The following is a 19,829-nucleotide window of genomic DNA, read 5'->3' on the forward strand; positions in this document are numbered from 1 at the left end:
AGGATCTCTTCTAACACAGTGCATTCAAGCCGCGTTCTTGCGGTGAGGTGTTTGAACCGGAAACAAGATCTGATGCAGGACTCACCTCCCAAGTTCTCTGTGTGGATTCCTCTTCCTCTGCGTCAAATGTGCTGAAATCTACCGGGAAATTTGTCTTCTCGAAGGTGGGTGCTATCGTCTTGGAATCAAAGGTCGTTTCGAAGTCGAAACGTGTGGTCTTTGTGGACAGGTCCTCTTCTTCAGTGTTGGGCTGAGGCGATGGGTACGGAGCAAGGTCTCCTGAGCACGCCTCCGTACGTTCTGCAAGTCAACACACACACACACAAGTTAGCCGAGCTCATATGGATTTGCGTTTTATTTCCATACCAATTATATTTTCGGGTTCCGAAGAGTTCAATTGGCGTACTAGAAATTTGATACCTACTTATTTCATTCAAGAGAGAAAGCTTACTAAATGTTCACTGCCACAATAAAACAAAAATAAGGAAGTCTTTTAGATAAGATGGGGTGTAGTGAGGAGAAGAAGGCACATCGAGAGAGAGAGAGAGAGAGAGAGAGAGAGAGAGAGAGAGAGAGAGAGAGAGAGAGAGAGAGAGAGAGAGAGAGAGAGAGAGAGAGAGAGACCCACCTGCCGAAGAACACAGCTGGGATTCTTCGTCGAAGATGAGAGGCTCTGGACAGGTGAAGATAGGGAAGCTCCAGGTGATGCCATCCCATATACAGTAGTAATAACTGTTGCAATACAGGGGATGACGTCGGTACTTGTTGTCGTGGAAACATTCCAGAGTGAATGGCGCCGGGGGTGGACCTGTGCCTCCAGCTGCTGCTCCGACAGTGCCACTGCCTCCAGAAGCCCCGATTCCACCACCAACTCCAGCAGAACTAGAGGTTCCACTGTCAGTAACCCAGACGCCTTGGGTCCCAGTAGAGCCAACAGTGCCAGTGCCACTGCCTGTACCAGTACCTACAGGAGCACCAGTGGCACCAGTAACCCAGACGCCTTGGGTCCCAGTAGAGCCAACAGTGCCAGTGCCACCGCCTGTAACAGTGCCTACAGGAGCACCAGAGGTACCATTGCCAATAATCCAGAATCCTTGGGGCACATTAGAGCCACTACTACCACTGCCATCGCCTGTACCACTGCCTACAAGAGCAATAGAGGTACCATTACTAACAATCCAGAATCCATGGGTCCCAGTAGAGCCAACACTGCCAGTGACTCCGCCTGTATCAGTGACAACAGGCGCACTAGAGGTACCACTGCCAATAATCCAGAATCCTTGGGGCACACTAGGGCCAACACTGCCAGTGCCATCGCCTGTACCACTGCCTACAAGAGCACTAGAGGTACCATTGCTAATAATCCAGAATCCATGGGTCCCAGTAGAGCCAACACCTGTTCCAGTGCCTCCAGCAGTACCAGAGACGCCAGCTCCAGTTCCAGGCAATCCGGAAACTACAGTTGTACCAGGACCTGAAGTTCCTCCAGGCGAAGTAGTGACTTCAGATCCAACAACAACAACAGTTCCCGGGGAGACACCAGTAGTTCCTGATCCTGGAACACTACCAGTGCTTCCTGCAGGGGCTACTGGTGCTCCAGATCCAACAACAGTTCCCGGGGAGACACCAGTAGTTCCTGATCCTGGAACACTACCAGTGCTTCCTGCAGGGGCTACTGGTGCTCCAGCTCCAACAACAGTTCCCGGGGAGACACCAGTAGTTCCTGATCCTGGAACACTACCAGTGCTTCCTGCAGGGGCTACTGGTGCTCCAGCTCCAACAACAACAACAGTTCCCGGGGAGACATCACTAATCCCTGATCCTGGAACACTTCCAGACACACTAGAGCTACCACTGCCAGTAATCCAGGGGCTTTCTGTTCCAGTAGAGCCAACAGTGCCAGTGCCACTGCCTGTACCAGTGCCTACAGGAGCACCAGTAACCCAGACGCCTTGGGGTCCAGTAGAGCCAACAGTGCCAGTGCCACTGCCTGTAACAGTGCCTACAGGAGCACCAGAGGTACCAGTAACCCAGACGCCTTGGGGCCCAGTAGAGCCAACAGTGCCAGTGCCACTGCCTGTAACAGTGCCTACAGGAGCACCAGAGGTACCACTGCCAATAATCCAGAATCCTTGGGGCACAGTAGAGCCACTACTACCACTGCCATCGCCTGTACCACTGCCTACAAGAGCAATAGAGGTACCATTGCTAACAATCCAGAATCCTTGGGGCACATTAGAGCCAACACTGCCAGTGACTCCGCCTGTATCAGTGACAACAGGCGCACTAGAGGTACCACTGCCAATAATCCAGAATCCTTGGGGCACACTAGGGCCAACACTGCCAGTGCCATCGCCTGTACCACTGCCTACAAGAGCACTAGAGGTACCATTGCTAATAATCCAGAATCCATGGGTCCCAGTAGAGCCAACACCTGTTCCAGTGCCTCCAGCAGTACCAGAGACGCCAGCTCCAGTTCCAGGCAATCCGGAAACTACAGTTGTACCAGGACCTGAAGTTCCTCCAGGCGAAGTAGTGACTTCAGATCCAACAACAACAACAGTTCCCGGGGAGACACCAGTAGTTCCTGATCCTGGAACACTACCAGTGCTTCCTGCAGGGGCTACTGGTGCTCCAGCTCCAACAACAGTTCCCGGGGAGACACCAGTAGTTCCTGATCCTGGAACACTACCAGTGCCTCCTGCAGGGGCTACTGGTGCTCCAGATCCAACAACAGTTCCCGGGGAGACACCAGTAGTTCCTGATCCTGGAACACTACCAGTGCTTCCTGCAGGGGCTACTGGTGCTCCAGATCCAACAACAGTTCCCGGGGAGACACCAGTAGTTCCTGATCCTGGAACACTACCAGTACCTCCTGCAGGGGCTACTGGTGCTCCAGATCCAACAACAGTTCCCGGGGAGACACCAGTAGTTCCTGATCCTGGAACACTACCAGTGCCTCCTGCAGGGGCTACTGGTGCTCCAGATCCAACAACAGTTCCCGGGGAGACACCAGTAGTTCCTGATCCTGGAACACTACCAGTGCTTCCTGCAGGGGCTACTGGTGCTCCAGATCCAACAACAGTTCCCGGGGAGACACCAGTAGTTCCTGATCCTGGAACACTACCAGTGCCTCCTGCAGGGGCTACTGGTGCTCCAGATCCAACAACAGTTCCCGGGGAGACACCAGTAGTTCCTGATCCTGGAACACTACCAGTGCTTCCTGCAGGGGCTACTGGTGCTCCAGATCCAACAACAACAACAGTTCCCGGGGAGACACCACTAATCCCTGATCCTGGAACACTTCCAGACACACTAGAGCTACCACTGCCAGTAATCCAGGGGCTTTCTGTTCCAGTAGAGCCAACAGTGCCAGTGCCACTGCCTGTACCAGTGCCTACAGGAGCACCAGTGGCACCAGTAACCCAGACGCCTTGGGGCCCAGTAGAGCCAACAGTGCCAGTGCCTCCGCCAGTACCAGTGCCTACAGGAGCACCAGTGGTACCAGTAACCCAGACGCCTTGGGGCCCAGTAGAGCCAACAGTGCCAGTGCCACTGCCTGTAACAGTGCCTACAGGAGCACCAGAGGTACCATTGCCAATAATCCAGAATCCTTGGGGCACATTAGAGCCACTACTGCCACTGCCATCGCCTGTACCACTGTCTACAAGAGCAATAGAGGTACCATTGCTAACAATCCAGAATCCTTGGGGCACATTAGAGCCAACACTGCCAGTGACTCCGCCTGTATCAGTGACAACAGGCGCACTAGAGGTACCACTGCCAATAATCCAGAATCCTTGGGGCACACTAGGGCCAACACTGCCAGTGCCATCGCCTGTACCACTGCCTACAAGAGCACTAGAGGTACCATTGCTAATAATCCAGAATCCATGGGTCCCAGTAGAGCCAACACCTGTTCCAGTGCCTCCAGCAGTACCAGAGACGCCAGCTCCAGTTCCAGGCAATCCGGAAACTACAGTTGTACCAGGACCTGAAGTTCCTCCAGGCGAAGTAGTGACTTCAGATCCAACAACAACAACAGTTCCCGGGGAGACACCAGTAGTTCCTGATCCTGGAACACTACCAGTGCTTCCTGCAGGGGCTACTGGTGCTCCAGATCCAACAACAGTTCCCGGGGAGACACCAGTAGTTCCTGATCCTGGAACACTACCAGTGCTTCCTGCAGGGGCTACTGGTGCTCCAGATCCAACAACAGTTCCCGGGGAGACACCAGTAGTTCCTGATCCTGGAACACTACCAGTGCTTCCTGCAGGGGCTACTGGTGCTCCAGATCCAACAACAGTTCCCGGGGAGACACCAGTAGTTCCTGATCCTGGAACACTACTAGTACCTCCTGCAGGGGCTACTGGTGCTCCAGATCCAACAACAGTTCCCGGGGAGACACCAGTAGTTCCTGATCCTGGAACACTACCAGTGCTTCCTGCAGGGGCTACTGGTGCTCCAGCTCCAACAACAGTTCCCGGGGAGACACCAGTAGTTCCTGATCCTGGAACACTACCAGTGCTTCCTGCAGGGGCTACTGGTGCTCCAGATCCAACAACAGTTCCCGGGGAGACAACACTAATCCCTGATCCTGGAACACTTCCAGGCACACTAGAGCTACCACTGCCAGTAATCCAGGGGCTTTCTGTTCCAGTAGAGCCAACAGTGCCAGTGCCACTGCCTGTACCAGTGCCTACAGGAGCACCAGTGGCACAAGTAATCCAGGGGCTTTCTGTTCCAGTTGAGCCAACAGTGCCAGTGCCACTGCCTGTACCAGTGCCTAGCGGAGCACCAGTGGCACCAGTAACCCAGACGCCTAGGGGCCCAGTAGAGCCAACAGTGCCAGTGCCACTGCCAGTACCAGCCTTGGGTCCCAGTAGAGCCAACAGTGCCAGTGCCACTGCCTGTAACAGTGCCTACAGGAGCACCAGAGGTACCATTGCCAATAATCCAGAATCCTTGGGGCACATTAGAGCCACTACTGCCACTGCCATCGCCTGTACCACTGTCTACAAGAGCAATAGAGGTACCATTGCTAACAATCCAGAATCCTTGGGGCACATTAGAGCCAACACTGCCAGTGACTCCGCCTGTATCAGTGACAACAGGCGCACTAGAGGTACCACTGCCAATAATCCAGAATCCTTGGGGCACACTAGGGCCAACACTGCCAGTGCCATCGCCTGTACCACTGCCTACAAGAGCACTAGAGGTACCATTGCTAATAATCCAGAATCCATGGGTCCCAGTAGAGCCAACACCTGTTCCAGTGCCTCCAGCAGTACCAGAGACGCCAGCTCCAGTTCCAGGCAATCCGGAAACTACAGTTGTACCAGGACCTGAAGTTCCTCCAGGCGAAGTAGTGACTTCAGATCCAACAACAACAACAGTTCCCGGGGAGACACCAGTAGTTCCTGATCCTGGAACACTACCAGTGCTTCCTGCAGGGGCTACTGGTGCTCCAGATCCAACAACAGTTCCCGGGGAGACACCAGTAGTTCCTGATCCTGGAACACTACCAGTGCTTCCTGCAGGGGCTACTGGTGCTCCAGATCCAACAACAGTTCCCGGGGAGACACCAGTAGTTCCTGATCCTGGAACACTACCAGTGCTTCCTGCAGGGGCTACTGGTGCTCCAGATCCAACAACAGTTCCCGGGGAGACACCAGTAGTTCCTGATCCTGGAACACTACCAGTACCTCCTGCAGGGGCTACTGGTGCTCCAGATCCAACAACAGTTCCCGGGGAGACACCAGTAGTTCCTGATCCTGGAACACTACCAGTGCTTCCTGCAGGGGCTACTGGTGCTCCAGATCCCACAACAGTTCCCGGGGAGACACCAGTAGTTCCTGATCCTGGAACACTACCAGTGCTTCCTGCAGGGGCTACTGGTGCTCCAGATCCAACAACAGTTCCCGGGGAGACACCAGTAGTTCCTGATCCTGGAACACTACCAGTGCTTCCTGCAGGGGCTACTGGTGCTCCAGATCCAACAACAACAACAGTTCCCGGGGAGACACCACTAATCCCTGATCCTGGAACACTTCCAGACACACTAGAGCTACCACTGCCAGTAATCCAGGGGCTTTCTGTTCCAGTAGAGCCAACAGTGCCAGTGCCACTGCCTGTACCAGTGCCTACGGGAGCACCAGTGGCACCAGTAACCCAGACGCCTTGGGGCCCAGTAGAGCCAACAGTGCCAGTGCCTCCGCCAGTACCAGTGCCTACAGGAGCACCAGTGGCACCAGTAACCCAGACGCCTTGGGGCCCAGTAGAGCCAACAGTGCCAGTGCCACTGCCTGTAACAGTGCCTACAGGAGCACCAGAGGTACCATTGCCAATAATCCAGAATCCTTGGGGCACATTAGAGCCACTACTGCCACTGCCATCGCCTGTACCACTGTCTACAAGAGCAATAGAGGTACCATTGCTAACAATCCAGAATCCTTGGGGCACATTAGAGCCAACACTGCCAGTGACTCCGCCTGTATCAGTGCCAACAGGCGCACTAGAGGTACCACTGCCAATAATCCAGAATCCTTGGGGCACACTAGGGCCAACACTGCCAGTGCCATCGCCTGTACCACTGCCTACAAGAGCACTAGAGGTACCATTGCTAATAATCCAGAATCCATGGGTCCCAGTAGAGCCAACACCTGTTCCAGTGCCTCCAGCAGTACCAGAGACGCCAGCTGCAGTTCCAGGCAATCCGGAAACTACAGTTGTACCAGGACCTGAAGTTCCTCCAGGCGAAGTAGTGATTTCAGATCCAACAACAACAACAGTTCCCGGGGAGACACCAGTAGTTCCTGATCCTGGAACACTACCAGTGCTTCCTGCAGGGGCTACTGGTGCTCCAGATCCAACAACAGTTCCCGGGGAGACACCAGTAGTTCCTGATCCTGGAACACTACCAGTGCTTCCTGCAGGGGCTACTGGTGCTCCAGATCCAACAACAGTTCCCGGGGAGACACCAGTAGTTCCTGATCCTGGAACACTACCAGTGCCTCCTGCAGGGGCTACTGGTGCTCCAGATCCAACAACAGTTCCCGGGGAGACACCAGTAGTTCCTGATCCTGGAACACTACCAGTACCTCCTGCAGGGGCTACTGGTGCTCCAGATCCAACAACAGTTCCCGGGGAGACACCAGTAGTTCCTGATCCTGGAACACTACCAGTGCTTCCTGCAGGGGCTACTGGTGCTCCAGATCCAACAACAGTTCCCGGGGAGACACCAGTAGTTCCTGATCCTGGAACACTACCAGTGCTTCCTGCAGGGGCTACTGGTGCTCCAGATCCAACAACAACAACAGTTCCCGGGGAGACACCACCAATCCCTGATCCTGGAACACTTCCAGGCACACTAGAGCTACCACTGCCAGTAATCCAGGGGCTTTCTGTTCCAGTAGAGCCAACAGTGCTAGTGCCTCCGCCAGTACCAGTGCCTGCAGGAGCACCAGTGGCACCAGTAACCCAGACGCCTTGGGGTCCAGTAGAGCCAACAGTGCCAGTGCCACTGCCTGTACCAGTACCTACAGGAGCACCAGTGGCACCAGTAACCCAGACGCCTTGGGTCCCAGTAGAGCCAACAGTGCCAGTGCCACTGCCTGTAACAGTGCCTACAGGAGCACCAGAGGTACCATTGCCAATAATCCAGAATCCTTGGGGCACATTAGAGCCACTACTGCCACTGCCATCGCCTGTACCACTGTCTACAAGAGCAATAGAGGTACCATTGCTAACAATCCAGAATCCTTGGGGCACATTAGAGCCAACACTGCCAGTGCCACCGCCTGTAACAGTGCCTACGGGAGCACTAGAGCTACCATTGTTAATAATCCAGAATCCTTGGGGCACACTAGAGCCAACACTGCCAGTGACTCCGCCTGTATCAGTGCCAACAGGCGCACTAGAGGTACCACTGCCAATAATCCAGAATCCTTGGGGCACACTAGGGCCAACACTGCCAGTGCCACCGCCTGTACCACTGCCTACAAGAGCACTAGAGGTACCATTGCTAATAATCCAGAATCCATGGGTCCCAGTAGAGCCAACAGTGCCAGTGCCACTGCCTGTACCAGTGCTTACGGGAGCACCAGTGGCACCAGTAACCCAGACGCCTTGGGGCCCAGTAGAGCCAACAGTGCCAGTGCCTCCGCCAGTACCAGTGCCTACAGGAGCACCAGTGGTACCAGTAACCCAGACGCCTTGGGGCCCAGTAGAGCCAACACTGCCAGTGCCACTGCCTGTACCAGTGCCTACAGGAGCACCAGTAACCCAGACGCCTTGGGGCCCAGTAGAGCCAACAGTGCCAGTAGTTACACCACCTCCAATTACTCCAACACCCCCTGGTCTATAGCTTCCATCATCACCACCACCACCTCCAGTTCCTCCTGAACCCCCGACTACTCCCCCAGGCCCTCCTGAGGCACCGGGGCCGTCAACACCTGGGGGTTCAGGCAAGGGGAGGTTGGCCATGGCTCCGGAGCACTCCGGTGGGTTCTTCACAGCATATGGGTGATTGCAGACGTCCAGGTCATCATCAAACACCGTGCCGTATGGGCAATTGAAGCGGAAGACGGTGAACCTGGTTCCGTTGCTGCCCCAGTCGACGCAGCGGTAGAAGTTGTGGCAGCTGCCTGGCACTGGGAAGAACCCTTCCTCAGGGCAGGGCAGAGACGGTCGCGGTGGCTTGGTGAGGTAGTTGCCACTTGCTGTCCTCACTTTGCCGAAGGATCCGACTCCAGTTTTCTGCCGCCATTTTTCCGTCATCTTGGCCATGCGTCGTCGGGGCTTGAGCTGCGGTTCGCTCACACTCCGCGCTGTGGAAAGCAAAGCGGGTCATGAACACTCCTAAGAGCAATAGATCAAGAACGAATTAGAAACGAGTATACGTAAACTAGTGTCCATTTGAGGACAGCCTAACCGCTATTTTTTTTTTCTTTTATCATTTTTTTTCACTACGTTTTGCTTCCTTGGGTAAAATTTTTTCCCTCTCATATTCACGCCAGTTAGGGTGAGGTTGGCTATATAATGCTACTAAGAATTTTTTTTTTTTCTTTTAGTACCTCAAGAACAGCATGAGCTGACGACAGCTGGAGAGATATATGATAAAAAGGAAGAGGAAAAGAGAGGGTAGTTGGGGGGGAGCAAAGTAGACTGTTGCTTACCGTACGCGGCTGTGAGGAGCGCCAGCAAGAGCAGCGCCTGTGTTGTTCCCCCCATGGTTGCCGCGCCAATGTCCTGGAAAGAAAAAAGATGTCAATGACACGATAAACCAGACAGTTGACGATCTGACATCAGGGAGCTGCTGCTAGTTAGATGACGTTTGATATATATAAAAGGGGAGGGAGCGGGGGGCTGGAAATCCTCCCCTCGCGTTATTTTTTTTGATTTTCCAAAAGAAGGAGGGCAAATATGAGGGCAAATGAAAATTGGGGTGAGAGTGTATCATTGAACTTTAGGTAGAATAAAAAAAAAGGTGAATATCGTGCGTAGGACAAGAAAACAAATGGGGAGATGATAACAGATAGTGATGAAGTGAGAAGATGGAGTATTTTGAAGGTTTTTGAATGTGTTTGATGATAGAGTGACAGATGTAGGGTATTTTGGTTGGGATTGTGTGCGAAGTGAGAGTGTCAGGGAGAATGGTTTGGTTAAGAGAGAAGAGGTAGTGAAAGCATTGCGGAAGATGAAATGCGGCAAGACGGCGGGTTTGGATGGTATTGTAGTTGAATTTATTAAGAAAGGGGGTGACTGTGTTGTTGACTGGTTGGTAAGGTTATCTAATGTATGTATGGTTCATGGTGAAGTGCCTGAGGATTGGCGGAATGCATGCATAGTGCCACTGTACAATGACAAAGGGGATAAAGGTGAGTGTTCAAACTACAGAGGCATAAGTTTGTTGAGTACTCTTGGGAAATTATCTGGGAGGTTATTGACTGAGAGGGTGAAGGCATGTACAGAGCATCAGATTGGGAAGAGCATTGTGGTTTCAGAAGTCGTAGAGGATGTGTGGATCAGGTGTTTGCACTGAAGAATGTGTGTGAGAAATACTTAGAAGAACAGATGGATCTGTATGTAGCATTTATGGATCTGGAGAAAGCATATGATGGGAATGATAGAGATGCTTTGTGGAAGGTCTTAAGAGTATATGGTGTGGGAGGCATGCTGCTAGAAGCAGTGGAAAGTTTTTATCATGGATGAAAGTAATGTGTACGAGTAGGAAGAGAGGAAAGTGATTGGCTCCTAGTGAAGGTCGGTCTGCGGCAGGGATGTGTGATATCCCTATGGTTGTTCGATTTGTTTATGGATAGGGCGGTAAGGGAGGTAAATGCAAGAGTGTTGGAGAGAGGGGCGAGTGTTGGAGAGAGGGCCTGGGAAGTGAGTTAGTTGTTGTTCGCTGATGATACAGCTCTGATGGCTGATTCGAGAGAGAAACTGCAGAAGTTGGTGACTGAGTCTGGAAAAGATTCAATGACGTTACGTGTGGCATAATCAGCTGATTATGTCACGCGTAACGTCACTGAATTTTTCTTAATTGCTACAACTAAGAACCTTATTTTTCCCCAGGCGGTTTTAAAGCTCATCCTAGCATTAACCCAATCTTTATGAGTGAATTGACGAAACACGAAAACATTAAAAAAGTTGTTCATGACACACCCGGCTGCCTAAGTCAAACCCCGCCACTTGACCCTTCTTAATCACTCTCTCTTACAAGGGTTACGACCAGACTTAGCAGACAGTGTTTGGCATAGAAAGACTGGTGTTGTACGGCGGGAACCAAACGTGATATTGGGATTTAGATAACTTTGTTAAGTACTGGCACCTGATGAGGTGGCTTGTCTCCACGTAATATGAACGCGCACTTTCATACAACAACATACAAACCTCCAACAGCCAGGATCGAACCCGGGACCCCTGTGCAACAGGCTATATATATATATATACATATAAGAACCTCTTTCTTCAGAGTCGTGTCGGTAGAGGACCTTCGAACACCATGACTGCACAAGTTGACGGGAAGGTGCAGACTAGCTCCTCTCGGGTCAAGTCACATACACACACACACACACACACACACACACACACGGTCACCCCAGCAGCCGTGATGTGTCAGGTGCCACTGGTGTGGTGTGTGTGTGTGTGTGTGTGTGTGTGTGGTGTGTGTGTGTGTGTGTGTGTGTGTGTTAGGAGTGAGGAAAAAGAGTTCCCATGACAATGAAATGAAGGAAAGGGGGGGGGGGATGTAGAGGGATAGGAAAAGGATGGAGGGAGATAGGAGGAGGGGGATGTACGAGGGATAGGAGAAGGATGGAGAGGGATAGGAGGTGGATGTAAGAGGGATAGGAGATGGATGGAGAGGGATAGGAGGGGGATGAGAGGGATAAAGGGGATGGAGAGGGATAAGAGGAGAATGTGGAGGAATCGGAGGAGGATGTAGAAGGATAGGAGGAGGGTGTAGAAGGATAGGAGGAGGGTGTAGAATGATAGGAGGAGAATGTGGAGGGATCGGAGGATGATATAGAAGGATAGGAGGAGAATGCAGAAGGTTAGAGGCGGATGTAATAGGATAGGAGGAGGAGGGGAGGATGTAGAAGGACAGGAGGAGGATGTAGATGGATAGGAGGAGGATGTAGATGGATAGGAGGATGTAGATGGATAGGAGGAGGATGTAGATGGATAGGAGGAGGATGTAGAAGGGTAGTTGAAAGATGAGGAAAGACAGACGGAGGATTGGGGGAACATGATTGAAATGGCATCCTTCACCATTCTTGACTTTTGTCCTCAAGGTGTGGTTGGTACCAGCAGTGTGTGTGTGTGTGTGTGTGTGTGTGTGTGTGTGTGTGTGTGTGTGTGTGTGTGTGTGTAAAGTATACTATTTGTGTGTTGCGGGGAGAGAGTTTTTTTTTTTTTTCTTTTACACTCGTGTTGCCTCGTCTCTTAACCTTGTGGATATGTACCCATGTCTTTGACTCCAACTGCGTATGTCTGCAAACACACACACACACACACACACACACACACACACACCCGACCCCAGCCCATACCAGGTCCCCATTCCGTCAGCCATGATCTATGGGGGAGGATGTCTGGGTTGATCTCGTCCCTACTCTTAAAGGACCATGTGTGTTGCTCCTGCACACTGACCTGGAACTTGAATCGGAGATGCACTTGTTCGGGACGCACACCTCTCTCTCTCTCTCTCTCTCTCTCTCTCTCTCTCTCTCTCTCTCTCTCTCTCTCTCTCTCTCTTTTCCTGTCCCGCATCGCGCCCAGGCAGGCAAGGTAGACAGACTCGACCCGTTGGGTTACGTGGGTTGTTGGGATGGCTGAGTTTGGGAAAGCCAAAGTGGCTGGGTGGATAGGTGGAGGATGATACCTCTTAATGTGGAACTCGAGGTGGAATTCTAGTGTTCAGTGTCGTGTGTGGTCGATAGTCCACGTGTTCAAGGGGCACTTGTGGTGATAAGAGGGTGAGGACAGCAGTGACAATGGGGTGCGATGGCGATGGGGGTGGTGTGGTGGTAGGGCATGTTGGGGACAGTAGTGGAGATGGAGCGAGATGGTGGAGGAGGTGGTGGTGGTGGTAGAGGAGATGGAGCGAGATGGTGGAGATGGTGTGGTGGTAGGGCAGCATGTTGGGGATAGTGGTGGAGATGGAGCGAGATGGTGGAGGTGGTGGTGGTGGTGGTAGAGGAGATGGAGCGAGATGATGGAGGTGGTGGTGGTGGTAGAGGAGATGGAACGAGATGGTGGAGGTGGTGGTGGTGGTGGTAGAGCACGTTGGGGACAATGGTGGAGATGGAGCGCGATAGTGGAGGTGGTGGTGGTGGTAGAGGAGATGGAGCGAGATGATGGAGGTGGTGGTGGTGGTAGAGCAGCATGTCGGGGACAGTGGTGGAGATGGAGCGAGATGGTGGAGGTGGTGGTGGTGGTGGTAGAGGAGATGGAGCGAGATGGTGGAGATGGTGTGGTGGTAGGGCAGCATGTTGGGGATAGTGGTGGAGATGGAGCGAGATGGTGGAGGTGGTAGTAGTGGTGATGGTGGTTGCCGACGCTGGTGAGGGGCGAGGCGAGGCAAGCATTGTGGAGGACAGACGGCGGACCCCAGCTCTACCCTGGGGCTCTGATAATACAGCAGCTCCCGAGGCGGGAAAGCACCACTAGCACTGTGGTAAGCGCAGGGTGCTGTTGCCCTCTTGACTTTCAAGACGGAGGGAGAGAGGGAGGGAGAGAGAGAGAGAGGGAGGGAGAGAGGGAGGGAGAGAGGAGGGAGGAAGGGAGGGAGAGAGGGAGGGAGGAAGGGAGGGAGAGCGCCCCAGGAGGAAGACCTCCAGACGTCCTCGTCTCGAGACTCACTGCTGCTCATGGTAAGGTCTTCCTCGAATTGAAGTTCATGACGCTCGCTGCACCTGGAGGTGACATGACACCACCCACCCCCTCCCCCTCATGATGCACCTGGAGGTGACATGACACCACCCACCCCCTCCCCCTCATGATGCACCTGGAGGTGACATGACACCACCCACCCCCTCCCCCTCATGATGCACCTGCAGGTGACATGACACCCCTCCTCACGATATTCATGATGACAGGTAGATGGATAGATTGATATATAAGTAGATAGATAGACCAATAGAAATACACTGATTTATAGATAGATAGATAGATAGAAAGACAAAGACATAAATGGACAATTGGATAGACAGAAAGGTAAATACATAGTGATAAGCTGTTAAGTGTATATATATATACATATATATATATATATATATATATATATATATATATATATATATATATATATATATATATATATATATATATATATATATATATATATATTCTCGCCTTATCCCGCGTTAGCAAGATAGCGTTAAGAATGGAGGATTGAGCCTTACAGGTAATATCCTCATTTGGCTCCCTTCTCTGTTCCTTCTTTTGGAAAATGACAAACGGAAGGGAAGGATTTCCAGCCCTCCCGCTCATCCTCCCCTTTTTAGTCGCCTTCTACGACACGCATGGAGAGAGAGAGAGAGAGAGAGAGAGAGAGAGAGAGAGAGAGAGAGAGAGAGAGAGAGAGAGAGAGAGAGAGAGAGAGGTGTGGTCACACGAAGTCGATGGGACTGGACGTAACAGACAGAGAGATCATGAACATGATTCATCAGGTGACTTTTACGTCGATGGCCAGTGTCGAGGATGAGAGATATCGACCATATCATACAACTTCGAGTCACGTATGTTGCCTGCATCACCCATGTCGTCGGTCAGTCTTCCCAGTTCACCCACCACTCCTGTACTCTAAGATATTCTTCCTTGAACATTCTTGTAAAAGTTTCTTTCTTGATTTCATGTTATCCTCTCCAGTTGTTCTGTTCCTACTACGTCTATCATGATAGATTTTCGCCATGTCATCAAGGTGGTTTGTTAAAGGTTGTGATCAGGTCACCCCTCACTCGTCTTTTTTCTTTTTTCCCTTCCATGGGAGGCACACTTAAGGCGTCTATCCTTTTCTTGTAATTCATCTCTGTTAAATCCGGGGCCAGTCTTGTTGATCTCCTATGAACCTTCTTGATTAGCTCTTTTTTTGTGTTCAACCCAGAGGCCAAACGTGAGAGGCATGTTCTAGTAGAGGCTTAAAGTTCTAGGAGGTGAGAAAAAGGCTTGCTGGATACTTCATCATCCATATACCTGGAAGCTGTTCCAATCTCTTCCAGCAGACAGTTTGTCGTCTTTATCATTCTCCAAATGTAGAACACTTGCGATGTGGTTAGGGACGATGTAAACTCTCTAATCCTTTTCACACACACGGAGGATCCTGCAGCTTATCTCCCGCTAGGTGACGTCCAAACTCGACCTTTCCCTTTATTTCTTTTTTCCACTGACGTCCATCCTCGAGTTCAGTCTCGTCGTCTGGGCATTAGACTTAACCTTCTTTTTTTTCCCCAGTTTGTCTGGGTCCCCTTGTAAGTTGGTGCAATCTCCCTTGTTTCTCTCCTCCTTCACGACCTGGGTATTATCCGCAGACATGTATAGGTAGGATTACAAATCCCTATTGGAGGGTCATTCACACACACACACACACACACACACACACACACACATTGAGGGTCAATACTCCCAGGTTTGACCACGACTCCAGGGGCAACGCCCATTGGTGACTGCAACTCTTTTTCGACGAGGCTTCTCCTCACCCGACACACGTCCGTGCACGCCAGTGGTCTCCGTTATATTTCTGCCAGATGGTCCGTGTTCTGCACCAGCCTCGTGTGTGATTCAGTGCTTCATGGCAGGCAAGTCCAAATCACGACGGTGCTACCGGGCTTGTCCGCGTCAGAACTCGCTCTCTCGTTGAAGACCTGGTGCGTTCGTCGCACACTCGACTTGCTAACTCACGCCCTCCCAAGACACCATGTTGCATCTCAACCAGGTCGTTTCTCCTCTGGGGGAACTCGTCCATGTGGTCTCTGAATATCGTTTTCAGAGCAGCCCAGACGCTCGCCTTGGGCGTCTGATCCACCCATCTTTCATCGCCTCCTGCGGCTCTGCTCTCCTGTAGGTGGGGACGACGTCTGGTCTCGTCTACTCCCTCGGCACTTTACCTCATCCCAGCAACGTCAAGACCATTTGGTATTATAGTTGCATCTTCTGCTGACGTGTCTGTCCACGCTTTTCCCAACACCTCTTTCCCATTCCAACCCACTGATGTGTGTGTGTGTGTGTGTGTGTGTGTGTGTGTCTTCCTTTCCTTATGGTTCCTCAAGGCTCACATTCCTCTCCTGTTCCACGCAGGTCATTACGTATGTTGAGCTGGCCCATAGTCCTCTGACCTCCTCCCCAACGACCTCTGCTGAATGGCGTACTGTGGTGGCAGGGGGTAGGGGGTAGGGGTGAGGAGAGGGGAGGGAGGAGGAGGAGGTCCACGATAATTTGTGATCTCGTGAGCCAGCCTGCCTCCCTCCCTCCCTTGGACGTGATGGAAGTGGTGCTTCCTTCTGGGACCAGTGAAAGAAGGGAAGGAAGGGGTGGGGGAAGGAGGAAATGGGTGGAGGCAAGTCGACAACCCCTTCCTTATGTTTCATATCGTTACGTCCTTAACCCACACCAAGAGACAGTCTCCTCTGAGTGAGTGATGCTGTCGAATCATCATGCACGAGCTTGATACACATCTGTCTCTGTAATGTTTTTGACCATTAACTTATCCCTGTCATGCCTCTGACCATTAACTAAACCCTGTCATGTCTTTGACCATTAACTAAACCCTGTCATGTCTTTGACCATTAACTAAACCCTGTCATGCCTTTGACCATCAACTAAACCCTGTCATGCCTTTGACCACTAACTAAAGCCTGTCATGCCTCTGACCATTAACTAAACCCTGTCATGCCTTTGACCATCAACTAAACTGTGTCATGCCTTTGACAATGGATCCACAATCGCCCACCTCTATATAACCCCCATAACAATCTTGAATTTCAGATCAAACCGACTCTCAAACATCCTCACGCGTGTCTCATGAAGCTTCGTGTTGTGTGTCTCATGAAGCTTCGTGTTCCTCTTTGCCAATGAGTGGCAGGGCAGCTCGGCCGATCACACAGAAATGACGGCAGTCCACACTCCACGTTCCACGTCTATCTCTCTCTCTCTCTCTCTCTCTCTCTCTCTCTCTCTCTCTCTCTCTCTCTCTCTCTCTCTCTCTCTCTCTCTCTCTCTCTCTATCTATCTATCTATCTATCTATATTCAAACTGGAGAATCTACCGTCCGTCCCCGAAACAAGTAATTCACTTTGAGGTCAAGTGTCAGTGGGCCCCTGCTTCGAGTCAGATGAGGATGATGGAAGAGAGGTGGCAGCTCTTACGTTCCCTTACACACACACACACACACACACACACACACACACACACACACACACACACACACACACACATTAACTGTTCCTGCAGCTTCCCACATAACGCCCTGCCTCGCCAGAGTGGGTCATTACTATGCAAATGCACTGGAGTTTGTGGTTTCGCGTGCGGGCAGAGAGCCTCTAACTGTATCGCTGTAGTTAACCCAGACACCTTATTTATGGTGGAGAGAGAGAGAGAGAGAGAGAGAGAGAGAGAGAGAGAGAGAGAGAGAGAGAGAGAGAGAGAGAGAGAGAGAGATTTTCTCTAAAAATTTCTTCCCATTATGAGCAGGAAACCATGGCGTCGAGCCAGTCTTTTAAAACGTAGACCTGCATGAAATAATGATAACAATGATAATAGTAAATATAATAGTAATAATAATGATAATAATAATAATGATAAGAATAATGGTAATAATGATGATAATAATAATAATGAAAATGATAGCAATAATATTAGTAATAATAATAATGATGATGATAATAATAATGAAAATGATAGCAATAATATTAGTAATAATAATGATGATGATAATCATGATGATAATAATAATAGTAATAATGATAATAATGATAATAATAATAATGATAATAATAATAATGATAATAATAATAATAATAATAATAATAATAATAATAATAATAATAATAATAATAACAACAATAATAATAATAATAATAATAATAATAATAATAATAATAATAATAATAACAATAATAATAATAATAATAATAATAATAATAATAATAATAATAATAATAATAATAATAATAATAATGAAGATAACAATGATAGTAATGATAATTCATTAATATTTCACAGAGGTGATTTGCATATCATTAGTCAGCGATGATGCAAGAAACATGTTCTCATATGTAGTGGTGTGTAGCTGGCTACAACCTCCCAGAGTCTGGCACTTCCTCACACCTTCCAGTAGACCTTGTGTGTTAGGGAAAGTGGTTGGAATCCCATTGAATGGGATTGGACAATCTCTCCCCCAAATCGAATCATTCCGAGCGAGTGGGTGGACGGGATTAGCCCCACACGCACGTGCGCCCGCGCACACACACACACACACACACACACACACACACACACACGACACCTCCCGATGAAGGATTTCTCGTGAGGAGTGGTATAGATCCATAGATATCAGTGAATATTTTTTTTTCAATTTTTCTATACGACTAACGTATGCAAATTACACACACACACACACACACACACACACAAACACATACACCCGCACCCAAACGTGTACAAGACGAGGTGGCCGAGTGGTTAAGGCGTTGGACTGCTAATCCAATGGGGTCTCCCTGCGTGGGTTCGAATCCCATCCTCGTCGTCAGGACTTTTTCCTTCTCTCTTTCCAAGTGTCATGATGATGATGGTGCAGCGAAAAAGCATAACTAGGCTTCCAGGTAGGTGACCCAGGTTCGATTCCTAGCCATAGCAGTCAATATACGAGGCCCTACGAGTGTAAAAGTCCCCCACGACCCACCCACACACCCTCCCATGCAAACACTGGACATAACTCACACACACACACACTGACAAGCAACAACCCTCACCCCCTTTTCTCGTCACACCAACTCACCTCCCATGATCTGGTTGTCGCCCACGAGTTTCAAATCTCTCTCTCTCTCTCTCTCTCTCTCTCTCTCTCTCTCTCTCTCTCTCTCTCTCTCTCTCTCTCTCTCTCTCCTCTCTTCCCTCACGACGCCCACATCTCCCTCTCCCTCCACAAGAAGACGCGGGCGAAGCCTTAAAAGCCACAAGGAGGAAGTAAGTTGAGTCATGTCTGCTGGATCTTCCAAGAGGTCGTGGGAGACAGTGAGACACAGTTACACCTTCGTCTTCTACATGATGCGCCAAGTGCCGAGCTTAATTGCTGTAAACACTCGTTGAAACTCGAGGTTTCCATCCACATTTGCATAACAATATTGCCAAGTTGCGTGCTCCTTCAACCTTCCTTTTGTCGTCATCTTTCTCCTAGTATAGTCGTGGTTGTTGGTCAGAACGGATCCTCTTGAAGTGGAGGGGTCAAGTGAGGTCAATTGAGGTGGGCGGTTGCTCGTGTCATCCGGGGTCAGATTCGTGGGAAATGGCAGAATGTAATCAGACGTTGAGGTTTGTTGTATCTTGACTGAAAGTTCTACACACACACTGTACCATTATTTGCAGCACGCGAAAAAAAAGTGAAATGACACTATAGTCAAATAAACTAAAGTGCACAAGATAATGTCTAGCCACAAATTATAAAATAAACATAATGTTAGGGTTTCTTAGCTAAGAATATAAACTATGCAAAGAAAGATGCAATATTCACTGTCCTCTTTACAATGCCTTAGTCAGACTGCATTTAGAATACGCTAGTTAGTTCGGATCGTCAAAACTTTATCAGAGAAAAAAGACGAATTAGAACGAATACAGTGAAGGAGCAACAAAGCCCATTTCGTCGCTCAGATGTAAAGCTCACGGAGAAAGATGTAGAGAGACCTAGAAATATTGCCTCTCCAAGAGCAGTTATCTCCAAGATGATGCAACAGAGGTGTTCCAAAGACAGTATAACATCAGCAACAACACTCATCGCAGTTTTTCTCTGCGTTGGATAGAGATACGACGACCAGAAATGACGGTATGGAGCTCAAAGTGGAGGAGACATAGGGCACAAGTGGGCATTTCTTTGAGTCAGCGGTAGACTTAAGAGTCATGAACTCCCACCAAATGCTGTCCAGGCGAAGAGTATGTCACCGCTGTCAGATCAAGGTTGAACACATGCTGTAGTGCTGTTCAGCAGCAGTAGCAACGAAGGATGTTCCAGAGTGGCAATATGATATAGACACGTCTTTGGACTATTTTTTTTTTTTTTCTTAGATCAACCGTCAAAGCTGGAGAATAAATCTACAAACGAACTTGAACATCTA

The 19,829-nt window shown here is 50.1% G+C and overlaps 1 protein-coding gene and 1 non-coding gene across 2 annotated transcripts in view; one reads left to right on the forward strand and one right to left on the reverse strand.

The window, feature by feature from the left end:
- Positions 1 to 19,829, reverse strand: part of LOC139759404 (uncharacterized) — a 72,911-nt gene that overhangs the window by 9,615 nt on the left and 43,467 nt on the right. Inside the window, exons 2-5 of the mRNA XM_071681491.1 lie at positions 9,177 to 9,249; positions 4,975 to 8,828; positions 629 to 4,922; positions 86 to 300 (exon numbers count right to left, since the gene is read on the reverse strand). Of these exons, the coding sequence (XP_071537592.1) occupies positions 86 to 300; positions 629 to 4,922; positions 4,975 to 8,828; positions 9,177 to 9,231 (8,418 nt within the window). The 5' untranslated portion in view covers positions 9,232 to 9,249. The remainder of the gene's footprint in view (positions 1 to 85; positions 301 to 628; positions 4,923 to 4,974; positions 8,829 to 9,176; positions 9,250 to 19,829) is intronic.
- Positions 18,166 to 18,247, forward strand: TRNAS-GCU (transfer RNA serine (anticodon GCU)). Its single transcript has one exon. It is a non-coding gene; the product is annotated as a tRNA-Ser (tRNA).

This window comes from Panulirus ornatus, chromosome 3 (assembly GCF_036320965.1).
Source record: "Panulirus ornatus isolate Po-2019 chromosome 3, ASM3632096v1, whole genome shotgun sequence".
Lineage (NCBI taxonomy): Eukaryota > Metazoa > Arthropoda > Malacostraca > Decapoda > Palinuridae > Panulirus > Panulirus ornatus.